General features: G+C 39.1%; 1 protein-coding gene across 1 annotated transcript in view; it reads left to right on the top strand.

The window, feature by feature from the left end:
• DNAH7 (dynein axonemal heavy chain 7) overlaps positions 1 to 16,702 on the top strand; it is a 288,975-nt gene that overhangs the window by 99,560 nt on the left and 172,713 nt on the right. The window contains exons 25-29 of the mRNA XM_006167772.1: positions 540 to 708; positions 3,614 to 3,716; positions 3,837 to 3,964; positions 13,102 to 13,314; positions 16,025 to 16,123. Of these exons, the coding sequence (XP_006167834.1) occupies positions 540 to 708; positions 3,614 to 3,716; positions 3,837 to 3,964; positions 13,102 to 13,314; positions 16,025 to 16,123 (712 nt within the window). The remainder of the gene's footprint in view (positions 1 to 539; positions 709 to 3,613; positions 3,717 to 3,836; positions 3,965 to 13,101; positions 13,315 to 16,024; positions 16,124 to 16,702) is intronic.

The raw sequence follows: 16,702 nt of genomic DNA, 5'->3' as shown, positions 1-16,702 counted from the left end.
GGAGGTTTGTTGGTTCAGGGTCAGCTAAATTCTCCACATTGTCCAGAAGTCTCCATTACATTTCTTTCTAATTTTTACAGTTTTATTTCATTAGAGAGGGAGATAGAGGGACAGACAGACACTCCCAACAGGGTCTCACATTATGATCCCACCCACAGCCTCAGCCAGCCAAAATCACAAACACGGATGTGCTTGCCCAGCGTGAACAGGGAGACCTCAGGACGTGAACCCGGGACCTTCCCATATGGTTTCAGCGTCATGGAGCATTGTGTGTTACCTTTGGGCCACTATGCCTGGCTTGGCATTGAATTTCAAAAGTGATTTTGTTCTGAATTTATCATGTAAACAGCTATTGAGAATCTAAAATATGATAATAGATGAGGTAGTGGGCCGTCGGATTTTCAGAGGTTCATGGGCAGGAAGAAATGATTAAAGAGAAAGTGGCAACTTCGACTCTCAGTTTGCGCTTTTCCTTTTCTTGGCATGTCCGTGGAAAAAGTCACATTATTCTACAGCGATCACCTCTTCTTATATTTCAGAACCTTATTTGGAGCCCTTCACTTACACCTGGGAGGAGCACCTGAGGGTCCAGCTGGGACCGGAAAGACGGAAACTACCAAGGATTTAGCAAAAGCTGTGGCCAAACAATGTGTGGTCTTCAACTGCTCTGATGGGTTGGATTATTTGGCTTTAGGAAAGTTCTTTAAGGTTTGAATTGATCTTCATTCCTTTACAATAGGATAACTGATTAGAGAAGAAGGTTATTTATAATGAAGCATAATTGAATGCAAATAAGTGATTTACCAGAGCTAAGTAAAAGTAACAATAAAAGCTCTATTTCAACAGTTCTCATGGAAAGTGGGATTATATCAAAAACCTACTTGGAGAGGAACTCTATCTCCCTCCCTGTCCCTACTATAATGGGTCATTATTCATCAAAGCGAGTGTGGCTCTTTAAATATATTGGGACAGATAAAGATTTGAAAACCAGAGTCCTGTAAAGCTTGTAGGAATCCATGGCTTCTTTAACCTGTAGATCTTGTTATTGTTAACAAGCTGTTACTATTCACTAATTTTATAGACATATTTTAGTTGATAAATTTAAAATCCTTGCTTTGTTCATCTTTTTGTTTTTGTTTCTTCTCATTCTGAGTCAAATTTCCACACTCTTAAGAATCTAAAAGTAGGGGACCAGCAGTTAGTGTAATGACTATGTCGCTGGACTCCCATGTAGTCTACTGTGGTTCACGTCCCGGATCCAGTGGCTTAAAACTCATGCCAGGCGTGTGTGTGTGCGTGCCCAAAATCCCAAGAGGAGAATGGAAGAGAAGGGATTGCGGCATGGCCATCCCCCTGGGGAGTGATTTCTCACTTTCTGTCTCTCTGTCTCTCTCTGTCTGGCTAGCACACGCACCCTATAGCAAAAACCTCTAATTAACAACAACAAAAAAAATAATCTAAAAGTTTTGGGGGTTTTTTTTGGTTTTCTTTTTTCTTTCTTTCTTTTCTTTTCTTTTTTTTTTTTTTTAGATTTTTGCTATAGGGCATATACCCTCACCAGAGACAGAGAGAGAAAGTGAGAAATCACCCTCCGGGGATATGGCCATACTGCAGTTCCTTCTGCTTCATTCTCCTCTTGGGATTTTGGGCATGCACGCCTATGCGTTCCTCACCAGTTTCAAGTCGCTGGGTCTGGGACTTGAACCACTATCTGCCAGGTGGGTATCTAGCACTTTAACCACTATGGCACCTGCTGGTCCCACTAAAAGATTTAAAAAGATGGAATTAAAGATGTCAAGTCCTTGTCAATAAACCTATGAACATTTTAGTAGCTCATTGCCCAGTCTGTTAAAGAAACCATTTTAATGCCCAACTTCATTGTATATCAATAAACAACAGATCTAAAAGATTTTATGTGTAGTTTGAATGTTCATAAATGTCTAAAGAAATATCTGATATGTATTGCTCAATTTTTGAACCTACATAATGATATTCTTTTTTTTTAAGAGAGATTTTTGTTATAGAGCACATGCACTCTCCAGAGAGAGAGAGATAGAGAGACAGAAAGTGAGAAATCACCGCTTGGGGAGATGGCCATGCCACAGTCCCTTCTCCTCCATTCTCCTCTTGGGATTTTGGGCATGCACACACATGTGCCCGGTGTGAGTTTAAGCCAATGTGTCCAGGACTCGAACTACAGTCAACTATTTGGGAGTCCAGCGATATAACCATTATGCCATCTGGTGTTCCCAATAGTCTTAATTTTTTAATTTAGATTCACACACTTGGTAGCATTACACTTGCTTGTTGACATGTATTTATTGGTTATATTAATACATTCTTTGTGTTAGGATCATGCCAAATAATGAGAGTACACAATTTAAAAGACAGTTCTTACTGTGAAGAACCTCACAATCTGTACAATTGTTTGAGTGTGCTCCTCCTAAGCTTTATGTTCTATAATCATGCATTAGAAGTCAGTCATAGATAGAGTTTCCTCTACATAATGAAAACATCTATTCTTTTTTTTTTTTTTTTTTAGAGATTGGAAAGGTTTTTGCTATAGGGCACATGCACTTGCCAGATAGACAGAGAGAGACAGAGACAGAAAGCAAGAAATCACCTCCCAGGGGGATGGCCACACCGCAATCCCTCCTCCTTTGTTCTCCTCTTGGGATCTTGGGCATGCACACACACGCGCCCGGCTTGAGTTTTAAGCCACCAGGTCTGGGATGCAAACCGCGGTCGACTACATGGGAGTCCAGCGACATAGCCATTACGCTAACTGCTGGTCCTGAAAACATCTATTCTTTGACATGCATAGACCATTCGTAGACTAGTGTGGTTCAGAAAAATGAACTGTGTAAAAATCTAAGGTCAGTTGCTATTAGCGCTGTGGCCTTGTGCTAATTACTTAACATCTCCTATGGTATAGTCTTAGTTTTCTTGTGCAGGAAGTATGTACAAAATGCCATGTACTATGTCCGGAACATACCTCATGCTAATGAAACACACACACACAATCTATAAAATGTGTATGCAATAAATATTTGATTGTTTGCTGTTTTTTTTTTAATGTGATTTCAGACAGAACTACTCATGCTTAATTTTCCAGTTTTTCCTTGTGACCAAACAGAACATCTTTTGAAGTAACTGTGAGTTAGGATTGCAAAATGGGGCCTTAGCCTATGTTAGCTGACTATTAATATACTCAGATTAAAAAGTAGTTTCATTGGCAACAGGTAACAGAAATCATCTTACTTAGAGGATTATTACAACCTGTTCTCTTCCATTTACATGAAAAAAAGCAAATAAAATCAACTTGTAAATATAAAGCAAGAAGGGCTTTGAAATCGCAGGTGTACACCTAAATGCCAAATATATAGAGAGAAAGTTTTAAAGGAAACAATCGAAAAAATTTCCAATTGATTCTTTATTCATGCAAAATAATGAATTGATAATGAAAAAAATAAGCTGTCTTTAAAGATAAAGGTGAATAAGCAGTTTCCTTAATAGGATATTAAATCCTCAGAAAGATCTGGTGAAAATACAGCATTTCAGTGCAATATTTAATCAGATAAAGTTGAAAAATTTCATTACTCTTTTCTCCCAGGGACTGTTATCTTGTGGAGCCTGGGCTTGCTTTGATGAATTTAACAGAATTGATTTGGAAGTGCTTTCTGTGGTTGCTCAACAAATCCTTACTATCCAAAGAGGTAATGGACTGGTCTGTCTTTGCATTATGTGAAAATGGAAGAAATATGGGAGCTAATGAAGAGCACAAATGACATTCGTGTGTGGTATTGCTAAGTCATTTCATTCCTGATTACCCACAGGTATTAACGCAGGTGCTGAGTTACTCGTGTTTGAAGGAACGGAACTTAAACTGGATCCTACGTGTGCTGTCTTCATAACCATGAACCCTGGGTACGCTGGACGATCAGAACTGCCTGATAATCTGAAGGTATACAGGGAGTAAACGTATCCTCTATTTCCTTTCCATCATTTACAAAGTTTTTTTTTCTAAAAAAAGAATATTCTGTTTTTAAAACTTTATGCAAAATATGTTTTTAGCATCATAAAATTTTAGAAAATTGTTTTAGGAAATTATTTTTAAAACTTTGAGTATCTTTACCAAATAGTTATGTGGGGCTGGCTAGTTAGCATAGCAGGAACACAGTGCCCAAGCAATGCTGGATCCACATGGGAGCTCAGCTCTGGCTGACCTGAACCCTCTGGGCACACGTGCCCATGATCCTGAATAGCCTGGAGCGAAGGGTGTGATCATAGGGTGAAACCCTGCTGAGGATGCTTGCCTCTCTCATTCTCTGTCTCTTGCTCTCATAAAAGAAAGAAATAAACTAAAAAAAAAAAAAAAAGAAAGAAAGAAAGAAATAAAAGAAATATGCATGGTAAGGAAAATTCCTCAAATGTCTATTTTTTAAAATAGTGCTAATTATAAAAATTAGAAAATATAGATAATAACCAGGAAGGTACCTATTTGCTTACTCTGTTGTGTCTCTACCAGTTTTAAATGCCTTTGTACCATGTTGAAATCAGAGAGTAACGTATGCTGGGTGTATATACTGGATGTTCTGTTCTTTACTCAAGATTGAGAATGCATGTGCGCACACGAGAGTGAGACAGAGAAAAAGAGAGAGAGAGAGCAGCTTCTACATTATCTGATCACACTGCAATCCTCTTCCTCCAGTCAGTCAGCTCCTGGTCATGGGCCTATGCTGGACAAATTTCAGGCTGGCCAGGTCATAAGGTTACATAAGGCAGTGGCCATGTGGGACGTGGCTTCTCTGGAGTAACACATTAGCATTGTGCCAAGGTGCCAGCTTCCTTTTTTTTTTTTCAGGTTAACATTATAAAATGTGCATGTTCCCCTCTTTCTAAACATAATCCAAATTGTAAATAAATCCGAGCTATGTCTTACTATTAGACATTTAGATTGCTTTTAGTTTTCCTGCATTATAAATAATATCAAGATGGGCAGTTTTTACCTAAGGCTTTTCTCTATTTTAAGCCATATCTTGGGTTGTCTAACCGGACTAGGAGTTATGTTGCTAAATTGCCTTCCAAGACAGGTTGAAACAGTTTACATCCCACATCATTCATACCCCCCCCCAAAAAAAGAAAAATAGTGACACATTTTCCTAGTTGAATTGATCAGAACATTTTTTTGTATTTTCATTTCATGCCCTTTTATATGTTTGATCAGATGTTTAGGACTCTATTTTGCCTTAGTGAAGGAATGTATGATTTAAAAATGAAAACTGGTAAATCTTCTTTTATCTAAAAAGTATATTGCAATTTTTCATTGGGATTTTCTTTTGGAAAGCTCTTTTTTTTTGTAGCAGTTCTTTTATTCATTTACTTATGTCTTCTTTTATTCAGTAGATGAATCTGCATCCATAAGTATTTGTAAAGGCAGAAAAGGTGAAACTCTATGAGTGGATACTTATTTTAAAAAAGTGGAAATTAATATTGGCTGAATCTGTTAATGCTGCATGCAGACTTTTCCACAGTTTTATTCAGTGTGCATGTTGAAACACTGTCAAAATATTCACCTTATGGTTCTTGGGTGTAATGTGTTTTCTTTCTATATTAAGCCGTAAGCTGTTCTCAGATTCTGATAGCTTTTTTTGTCCTTCTATTACGCAGTCTTCTCGGTTAGAACTCCTGTAGAACATCTGTTTTCAAGTATCTATGGAACCACATAACAAATCTGAAATGAAAGAGTTATTAAAAGTAACAACAACAAACCAGACCAATGTCCAGAAAGTACCATTACCAGTCTTCAGAATCATCCTTGAAACCTCCCTTTTCTTCCCCTGGTACTTCAGTGAATCACCAAAACCCAGAGGTCCTTTTTCAAAAAACTCTTACAGGCCCTGTGGCTCCAGTGTCGTGGCCACACCCTGCTCTCATCACTCTTCAGTCCTCTCACGTGTATCTTATCACAGCAGCTCGCTTGCCACCAATCTCTTCCCTACCGAAATGCATTATTACAATGAATTCCGCATTACAAGACTAGCAGTGTTATCAAAAGAAATCTGCTTATATAATTTCCAGCCTTAAAAAAAAAAAATGCTGGGCTCCTTTTCACCCTAGACAATAAAGTTCAGATTTCTTGGTGCAATCTGTGAGAACGTTGACTTTAAGACCCAACTGCATCTGTACTACGTTTCTCCTGCATCTCTCTATCTCTCTATCACTAGCCTCTCTATGCCCCACGCCTTTCCATGTGCTGTTTGAGAGAGAGAGAGAGAGAGAGAGAGAGAGAGAGAGAGAGTTCTGCTATGCATTGCTTTCCTGCCTGACAAATTCATATTCATTCCTTAAATAAAAGTGAACAGTTGAGTATACGTTGGTTCTGACCTGGCAGAGTTTGTAGCCAAATTCTGTCTTGCATGTATCTGTGGGTTCATTAGGAGCTCCTCTGTGAAATCACTCCATTTGCAACTCTTCAGACTTGGGTGGTGGATTCTGCTCTCTCTCTCCAGTTGTCATTTCCCCATCTCTGCATGGACCTCTGGGGGTCAGTTCCTTGTGAACTACACTGTCAGAGAGCCCGCAGGCTGCCAGGCGGTATGCTGGCCGGGACATACAATGGCTCCTCCTTGACTCTTTTCCTTATCCATCTCATGTACTTTTGTCTCAGCAGACACCAGCCTTGATCCTGCTGCCACAGGTCACTTTTGCTTTCAAAATCAGACCTAGGTCAGGGGACCATATATTCCCTCACAAATGCAGAGATACCTACCAAGCTCTCACTGAACTTGGGGGCATCAATGGGGATTCTGGGACTTGCATAACAGCAGCTCCCCTCAAAGGAAATCTTTTCACAAATCCTCCTTCCTTACTCTCTTAAATATTTCATGATCTACAAGTAGAGAAGGTACAAAGGTTGTGGACATTTTCTTCATAAAATTTGTATATTGGGCAGATCACACATACTTTGATATATATATTATACCATATGATATATATGACATGTATCATGCAGAAAGAGTCTCATTTTGACATCCCGATGCTTCTAGACAAATGCCTGCAAAATAGGGTGATTTCTGGAACACATCTCCATTTTAGGGAAGCTATACTTTTTACTAAAACTATTCTGAAAAACCAATACTCAATTATCATTTCAGAATAAATGTTAGAAGCCATGGTAAAGCAAGCATATTCTAGATCTCCTAATGTCACAAAGCCAATAACCTGATACACAGCTTTCCAGAGGGTAGATAGAATTAAACACCAGAGTAGTATTGAGGAAAAAAGTGAAGTCCTGGAACATCTGCTTTATTAAAATAAAATCAAGTTTATTCCCGAACAGGTCAAAATAATTATAAAATCTATTTCCAGTTTCTTAGAAAGAAGTAGTAAGGAATTATTGTTTTAATTATCATTAATTGCATCAATGTGCAGTCCTTTAAAAACATACTTCAAGAGGAGCCAGAAGGTGGCATAATGGTTAAGGCACTGGACCCCACATGGCTGACCATAGTCAAGTCCCAGACCTGGTGGATTAAACATCAGGCTGAAAGTCCAAAGAGGAGATTGGAGAAGAAGGGATTGCCTGGTGGCCATACCCTCCCCACCCCAGGGGGGTGATTTCTGGCTTTCCTTCTCTATATTTCTTTCCTGTCTGGTGAGGACATGTGCCCTATGGCCAAAAAACAAACAAACAAACAAACAAACCTTTAAAAAAAGTACTTTAAGAAATCTATGTATATAGTACTTCTTTTTTACATATCAATCCTCTTTCACTAGTAGGACAGAAGCAGTAGAACACCTATTCTTGATCATTTATCTTTGTTGAAATAAACATGAAGGATCATGCTCACATTGATTATATGTACTGGAATTTATTCAAGTCCTGACACGTTACTCTATACTCTCTTTTTTGTTTTCACACTCAAGAAAGTAAGCCATTGGTTAACCTAGAGTCTAATTTTTTAAAGCACTAAATTATTCTCTAACTTACTGCTACTATTGACAAATTATTTTTGACACATTCAAAATCAAACCAGTATGTCACATACCCTGTTTGTGAATCACTAGGTTAGGCCTAATAAAGAAAGATTTTGACCAAGTTTCTTTTTTCCATGATAAATGTGTTAAATCCTTGGTAGAGAGTTTCTTAAAAATGGAATATCGCAATAACCTCTAGCAACTTTATTACTTCACTTTATTTTTTGTTCCCCTTGCTGCCAATTTGTCTGTTTCAGTGTACACAACCATATATAGATAATTCTGAGAGAGTGAAAATAGGAATTTGTGAGATACCTGGGACTGTCAGAGAGAAACCTACAGCACCCAGTACTGGGTGTTGACTGCAGGCTAGTAATAATCTCTACTGTTGTAGAAAGACGGTATCACTCTATCCCAGCCATTGACTGACTGACTGACTGACTGACTGTCTTACTAATTACGGCATCCTTCCTTTTGTTCATTAAATAAAGTTGTTGAGAATCTCGCCTTTAAAAGAAGTACCACCCATATAGCAATTCTCTTGCATTCTTTTTTCCTCATATATGTAGTGGTTAGAACACTTGCTTAAACTTCTCTATTTTTTTTTTATACATTTTTTTCTTTATTTACATTCATTCACTGTACATCATTACAGCATACAAAATGAGATTTAAGAAGGGCTGTTCTGGGAGGAGGAGAGGGGATTATTAACAAGATAAAGCGCTAGGTAGGAGGGGCCAAAGGGCCCTGTAAAATGCCTCTCCTTAAAAAAATTCTAAAAAGTAAAAAAATAAAAAAAAGAGAGAGCGAGAGCGAGAGAGAGGACAGAGACAGACGTAGAGAGAGACAAAGGCAGATAGAGACAGGAGACTTGAAAGGGATCTTCCTACCACGCGAGTTCTGGATGCTGGAGGCCCAGTTATCAGTGGGACATCTTCCTTTCTCCCCAAATGGCTAGATCACAGGAGCCATGGAGCTGGCTGCCTCTTGAAGAAGGGCTGTTCTGGGAGGAGGAGAGGGGATTATTAACAAGATAAAGCGCTAGGTAGGAGGGGCCAAAGGGCCCTGTAAAATGCCTCTCCTTAAAAAAATTCTAAAAAGTAAAAAAATAAAAAAAAGAGAGAGCGAGAGCGAGAGAGAGGACAGAGACAGACGTAGAGAGAGACAAAGGCAGATAGAGACAGGAGACTTGAAAGGGATCTTCCTACCACGCGAGTTCTGGATGCTGGAGGCCCAGTTATCAGTGGGACATCTTCCTTTCTCCCCAAATGGCTAGATCACAGGAGCCATGGAGCTGGCTGCCTCTTGAAGAAGGGCTGTTCTGGGAGGAGGAGAGGGGATTATTAACAAGATAAAGCGCTAGGTAGGAGGGGCCAAAGGGCCCTGTAAAATGCCTCTCCTTAAAAAAATTCTAAAAAGTAAAAAAATAAAAAAAAGAGAGAGCGAGAGCGAGAGAGAGGACAGAGACAGACGTAGAGAGAGACAAAGGCAGATAGAGACAGGAGACTTGAAAGGGATCTTCCTACCACGCGAGTTCTGGATGCTGGAGGCCCAGTTATCAGTGGGACATCTTCCTTTCTCCCCAAATGGCTAGATCACAGGAGCCATGGAGCTGGCTGCCTCTTGAAGAAGGGCTGTTCTGGGAGGAGGAGAGGGGATTATTAACAAGATAAAGCGCTAGGTAGGAGGGGCCAAAGGGCCCTGTAAAATGCCTCTCCTTAAAAAAATTCTAAAAAGTAAAAAAATAAAAAAAAGAGAGAGCGAGAGCGAGAGAGAGGACAGAGACAGACGTAGAGAGAGACAAAGGCAGATAGAGACAGGAGACTTGAAAGGGATCTTCCTACCACGCGAGTTCTGGATGCTGGAGGCCCAGTTATCAGTGGGACATCTTCCTTTCTCCCCAAATGGCTAGATCACAGGAGCCATGGAGCTGGCTGCCTCTTGAAGAAGGGCTGTTCTGGGAGGAGGAGAGGGGATTATTAACAAGATAAAGCGCTAGGTAGGAGGGGCCAAAGGGCCCTGTAAAATGCCTCTCCTTAAAAAAATTCTAAAAAGTAAAAAAATAAAAAAAAGAGAGAGCGAGAGCGAGAGAGAGGACAGAGACAGACGTAGAGAGAGACAAAGGCAGATAGAGACAGGAGACTTGAAAGGGATCTTCCTACCACGCGAGTTCTGGATGCTGGAGGCCCAGTTATCAGTGGGACATCTTCCTTTCTCCCCAAATGGCTAGATCACAGGAGCCATGGAGCTGGCTGCCTCTTGAAGAAGGGCTGTTCTGGGAGGAGGAGAGGGGATTATTAACAAGATAAAGCGCTAGGTAGGAGGGGCCAAAGGGCCCTGTAAAATGCCTCTCCTTAAAAAAATTCTAAAAAGTAAAAAAATAAAAAAAAGAGAGAGCGAGAGCGAGAGAGAGGACAGAGACAGACGTAGAGAGAGACAAAGGCAGATAGAGACAGGAGACTTGAAAGGGATCTTCCTACCACGCGAGTTCTGGATGCTGGAGGCCCAGTTATCAGTGGGACATCTTCCTTTCTCCCCAAATGGCTAGATCACAGGAGCCATGGAGCTGGCTGCCTCTTGAAGAAGGGCTGTTCTGGGAGGAGGAGAGGGGATTATTAACAAGATAAAGCGCTAGGTAGGAGGGGCCAAAGGGCCCTGTAAAATGCCTCTCCTTAAAAAAATTCTAAAAAGTAAAAAAATAAAAAAAAGAGAGAGCGAGAGCGAGAGAGAGGACAGAGACAGACGTAGAGAGAGACAAAGGCAGATAGAGACAGGAGACTTGAAAGGGATCTTCCTACCACGCGAGTTCTGGATGCTGGAGGCCCAGTTATCAGTGGGACATCTTCCTTTCTCCCCAAATGGCTAGATCACAGGAGCCATGGAGCTGGCTGCCTCTTGAAGAAGGGCTGTTCTGGGAGGAGGAGAGGGGATTATTAACAAGATAAAGCGCTAGGTAGGAGGGGCCAAAGGGCCCTGTAAAATGCCTCTCCTTAAAAAAATTCTAAAAAGTAAAAAAATAAAAAAAAGAGAGAGCGAGAGCGAGAGAGAGGACAGAGACAGACGTAGAGAGAGACAAAGGCAGATAGAGACAGGAGACTTGAAAGGGATCTTCCTACCACGCGAGTTCTGGATGCTGGAGGCCCAGTTATCAGTGGGACATCTTCCTTTCTCCCCAAATGGCTAGATCACAGGAGCCATGGAGCTGGCTGCCTCTTGAAGAAGGGCTGTTCTGGGAGGAGGAGAGGGGATTATTAACAAGATAAAGCGCTAGGTAGGAGGGGCCAAAGGGCCCTGTAAAATGCCTCTCCTTAAAAAAATTCTAAAAAGTAAAAAAATAAAAAAGAGAGCGAGCGAGAGCGAGAGAGAGGACAGAGACAGACGTAGAGAGAGACAAAGGCAGATAGAGACAGGAGACTTGAAAGGGATCTTCCTATCACGCGAGTTTTGGATGCTGGAGGCCCAGTTATCAGTGGGACATCTTCCTTTCTCCCCAAATGGCTAGATCACAGGAGCCATGGAGCTGGCTGCCTCTTGAAGAAGGCTAAACTTCTCTATTTTGAGATATTTGTTCAAGCTATGTTTTTTAGCATTGAATTCTTTCCATTCTTTAATGGTAATATTATTGATAAAATAGCAGTATTAAGGCATGTAATTAGTAATTAACGTAACACCTAGAAAGACCTTGCTTAATGCAGATCTTTTATTTAAGCTATCAAATTGAACAGTCGTAAAAGATCACTTAAGCAAGATGGTATTTTCTATCTACCTTGTTTTTGTAGTAATTCAACTAATTCCAAAAAAGAATTTATGAACTCTGAATACAATCACTCTAGGGCCTTATGTGTTCCCTATAATATTTTTACTTTCCCTCTTGAGTATAAGAATGTCACATTTTAATACATGAGCTATTAAAGTGAGTCCTGGTACAGAGTAGCATTCTGAGCCTAAATTTTCTTGTTATTTTCAAATCTATTCAGTTTTCTATTTACTTATGATCACATGACATTTATTTGTCCTACAATATTTAGAATGCCATGCAAAAAATAATCTTTACAATTTGTAAAATTGATTTATTTTATTTTATTTTATTATAGGGCACATGCGCTTGCTGGAAAGAGAGAGAGAGAGAGAGAGTGAAAGAAAGAAGGAAAGTGAGAAATTCCCCCCAGAGAAGATGGCCAAGCTATAAACCCCTCTCCTCCACTCTCATCTTGGATTTTGGGGCACACACGCACACACACTGTGATTTTCAAGCTGCCGGGTCCAGGACTGTAACTGTGCAGTTGGCCATGTGGGATCCAGGTGCTCAACCTCCATGCCATCTGCTGGACCTTATTTATCTTCAATAATAATTATCCATGACTTAGTTCTAGTTTTTTTTTCTTATGCTTGCTGACAGATGGACATGGTGACCATAGACTCAAAAAAGTTAAGACTATCTCAAAATATATTATTTCTCTAACATGATCTTGTTTCTAGGGGTTACCTGGATAACTCCAGAACATAAAATTAATTAGATCTCTGGAGAGCCTTACTGGAAGCCCAGTCTCTCAATAGCAGGTACTTTCTCACCAGCTCCGATAAAAAAACCTGGTTTTTTGGACATCCTTTCAGAATCTGACATTCTTTTCCCTGTATCATGTTGCTTCTCATGAAGAATAAAATATAAGTAATACTTAGATGAAAAAATACAAAAAGCTATGGATATTATATAACCGTAATAGAAAATCATTTAAGTGTCTTCGTATGATTTGAACATTGTGATTTAATTTTATTAACAGAAAACCATAAAATTATAATGTTATAGAATAATTATAATTAAAAAAAACTGTATGTTAAAAATATTTATTTATTTATTTCTTCCACAAACAAAAGAGGCAGAGGAAGTGAGAGATGAGCAGTCGCCACCAGGGTCCCTATGCTGTGATCCAGCCCCAGATTCAGCTAGCCCTGGTCATGGGCACACACACACGTGCCAGCATGCTGGCATGTTAGGGAGGTTTCTGGATGTGAACCTGGAACCTCTCCATGTGGGTCAGCCTCACAGAGCATTGTGTTACTGCGGCATTCTCCAGCCCCCCAATTATGTTGTTTCAAAGTACCTTTCCTGCGCACCCACAGGCTCTCTTTCGGACAGTGGCAATGATGGTGCCTGACTACGCCATGATTGCCGAAATAGTCCTGTACTCCTGTGGGTTTGTCACTGCGCGGCCGCTGTCAGTGAAAATCGTGGCTACGTACCGCTTGTGTTCAGAGCAGCTATCATCGCAACATCACTATGACTACGGAATGAGAGCCGTGAAGTCGGTGCTTACCGCTGCTGGGAATCTAAAGGTACAGAACTCACGCGTTTCTGACTCGTAAACATCAATCTATGCATCTCAGCACTCAGTGTCTTCACAGGGTTTCAACCACTGGTTCCTAAAATTAACTGGGAAAAAAATGTCGATAATTGTATGAAAACAATCAGTTATTATGTTGCACACGTGAAAGAGGAAATTTTATAATGACTTGTAAACCCTAATGTATGTAATTCTCAGTGATTTGAGGGCAACTTGGTCATTTTAAATATATGAAACTGGGTACCATCAATAGTGCCAGGAAATATTTTGAAAACTTGCAATCTATGTAGCATGTATTGCTTCAGACCAAATAATGTATAAATTAATACATCTGTCTATGGTCCTAAACATCGCCACGTAATGTAATTACATAATTACAGCAAACTGTGAAAGATTTGCAGTATAACGTTTATATTTGAAATGGTCTGAATTTTAACTATACATATGAAAAACTATACTTTTAAACTTGGTTAACTTTTCATTAGATGTATGTCGTGGAGGCATATAACTGAACATTAGTTAGTTCTTTATGAAAGATCGGTGATGGTTAAAAGCAAAAGACAAAATGTGACCTTGGAGTCTGCAAAATTTTCACATTCCTGATTTGTAGAGGATACAGATTTAAAATATATCCTACATGATTAAGAGCAATGACATGCATTTTTATCTTCTATAATAGTATTATCAAGAATTCTGAAATAATGATATTCTATTTCACATTAGTCTAACATAACTTCAAGTCATTGTGTTTTTTTGCAATAAACAAAAGTGACTAGAAGCAACAATTTGTATTAACGTGGCCTGTCAGGATGATATGGTGGTCAGATAATGAGAAAGATAATGCATTGCCCTAGTGTATGTCATCCCTGAAATCTTGACTGTGGAATTGAGCTATTAAAGCTAAACAGCAAATGAATCCTATCATTCTTTGTCCAAAGCTAATTTAAAATTGCTGAACATTTTGGCTTGAATATTTTGAAGTTTGTTTCTGTTTCATCAAAAAAACAATTTAAGCATTTGCTGCCAAATAATAGCTTCTCAAGGAAGAAAAGAAAAGACTGACACTTCGTAATTTATATGCGGTTGCCTTGGTCCAAAGACAAAGGTCAGATGAGCTGGACTCACTTTGGCATTGGGAGCTCTGGATGTTCAGAGATGGATGAACTTGACCGCCAGGCTTCACAGACTTTGTAAGGTTGAAGCCAGTTAAGTAGGAAGGTTCATTAGGTAGGAACATTCTTGAACAAAGAGAGAAGGCTCTGCCAAATAAACCCATGGTGGTTGGAGGAACTTAGGAGTAATAAGTCGAGTAAAGTATTAAAGTTAGAAGAAATGATCCCAAGTTTTGATCTTTGTTACTCGTGTGAATTCAATGACCGGCATAAGTAACAAACACAGAGTTAGCGGGTTTCAGTACATTTCGGGTATATCAAGACGTTTTGGGGTTTAACATAAGTTTTCTTAAATGCCCTCTAATTAACTGATATACACATTAACTAACCCTCCTGTGGAGCTTACTGACACAGCACTCGGCCAACAGGCCTTGTGCCGCTCGGCGCACCTGCTTAGGCTTCCATCAGAACTGTATTTCTCATCCACAGCCAGTTTGCTTCTTCTTGACCTTTTGTGAAGCCAGTTGGACTTGTTACTATCATTGTGTCATTTAACTACATGGTAGGAAAACTGGTGATATATAAAGATGAAAGAAGAAAGGTTTCTTCCTATGAAAACTAAGTTCATTATTTAAAATTCAGTAAAGGTAAAATGCTAAAATACGGATTTCGAATTAGGTGTGGATGAGAAGAATATACAAAAGTGAAAAAGAAAACTTAAATATGTACAAGGATGACACAAATAATACTGTCTTCTAAATATTTTTGAAGACAGAACACAAGGCTGGATAGATTATAGCACTATTAATGTGCTTTTTGTAAAAAAAAGAAAGAAAGAAAGAAAGAAAGAAAGAACTCAGAGAAAAGGACTTGACGTCAAAATACGGGTATCAAAATGAATTAGTAGTTATTTGTTTTAAATTTAAATGCATTTAGAGCAAGCAGGTGGCATGGTGGTTGGGGTGCTGGACTTCCCCATGGCCATCCATGGTTTGAGTCCCAGACGTGGCAGCTTGACAATCACACTGAGCTCATGTGTTGGTGTGCCCAAAATCTCAGGAGGAGAATGGAGAAGAAGGGATTGTGGCACAGCCATCGCTACTGTGGGGTGATTTCTCACTTTCCCCCTTACTGTCTCTCTCTATCTCTCTCTCCAGGAAAAAAAACTAAAAATAAATTAATTTAAAAAATTAAATACATCTTTTCATAGTGATTGCTCACTTTGGATGATTTTCACTTAACAACCCACTGCTAGGTTTGAATGCATATGACAAGCAGACTCTACCCCATATATAGCAATGGCAAATCCCAAACTATATTGAATTCTTATCTAATAGCTCTTTACCTAGCAGATGTGTGAAAAGGTAGTTAGTTCAACCTAGGCTTTTATTATAAACTTGTAAAAAATCTAACAAGTGTAAATGTCAGATTTTAAAATTAATAACAGCCCAGTAAAATTAAAAGAAATAAGAATAGCATTTTTCATTTGCTTAAATTGCCTGTCGGGTTTATGTGAACATGCGGTGGGGGCGGGGGCGGGGGGCTGCAATTAGACAATGCAGATCTCATCATGAGTGTATTTTTTTTTAGCTGAAATATCCAAATGAAAATGAAGAAATTTTGCTGCTTAGATCTATTATTGATGTAAATCTGCCAAAATTTTTATCCCATGATTTACCACTCTTTGAGGTAAGGACATATATTATTCCAACCTATCAAAACTTCATAATAATTTATTCATCGAAGTCCAAATTCACAAAGATTTAAACTTCTACTATAGAAAACAATTATGTAGTACAGGGAAACATAGATCATTCCATGTTTTACATAAAATGTGTTTAACCAGTGTTGTTCCTTTAGGTGATTTTCAACAATTTGGGATTTATAAATGTATATTTTTGTTGTTTTACTGAAGGATATAATGAACACTCAAAGTTACAAAAAGTTTGTTTATGAATTTTTCTAGAATGTGAAGAAAGGCAATTTGTTTGACACACCATTGAATCCCTAGCACAACTTAGGTTCTTGGTAATTGTTTGATTAAAGACTGAAAAAAAGAATGTCTAATGAGAATGAAATTATTTGATTATATTTTATTCATTGTTTTTCAGAATAACTTAAGAACTAAGCTTAATAATCCTGTTATATTTAAGATTAAATTATGAGTAATTGAGGGCAAGCAGGTGGCATGGTGGTTAGGGCACTGGATCCCACATGCCCAAATTTGCGGTTTGAGTCCCAGACCAGGCAACCTCAAAAACTTGGCAG

This window comes from Tupaia chinensis, unplaced genomic scaffold (assembly GCF_000334495.1).
Source record: "Tupaia chinensis unplaced genomic scaffold, TupChi_1.0 Scaffold145082_1, whole genome shotgun sequence".
In the NCBI taxonomy this organism is placed as follows: domain Eukaryota; kingdom Metazoa; phylum Chordata; class Mammalia; order Scandentia; family Tupaiidae; genus Tupaia; species Tupaia belangeri.
The sequence above is the reverse complement of the archived record's forward strand: the minus strand, read 5'-3'. Positions and strand labels throughout refer to the sequence as shown.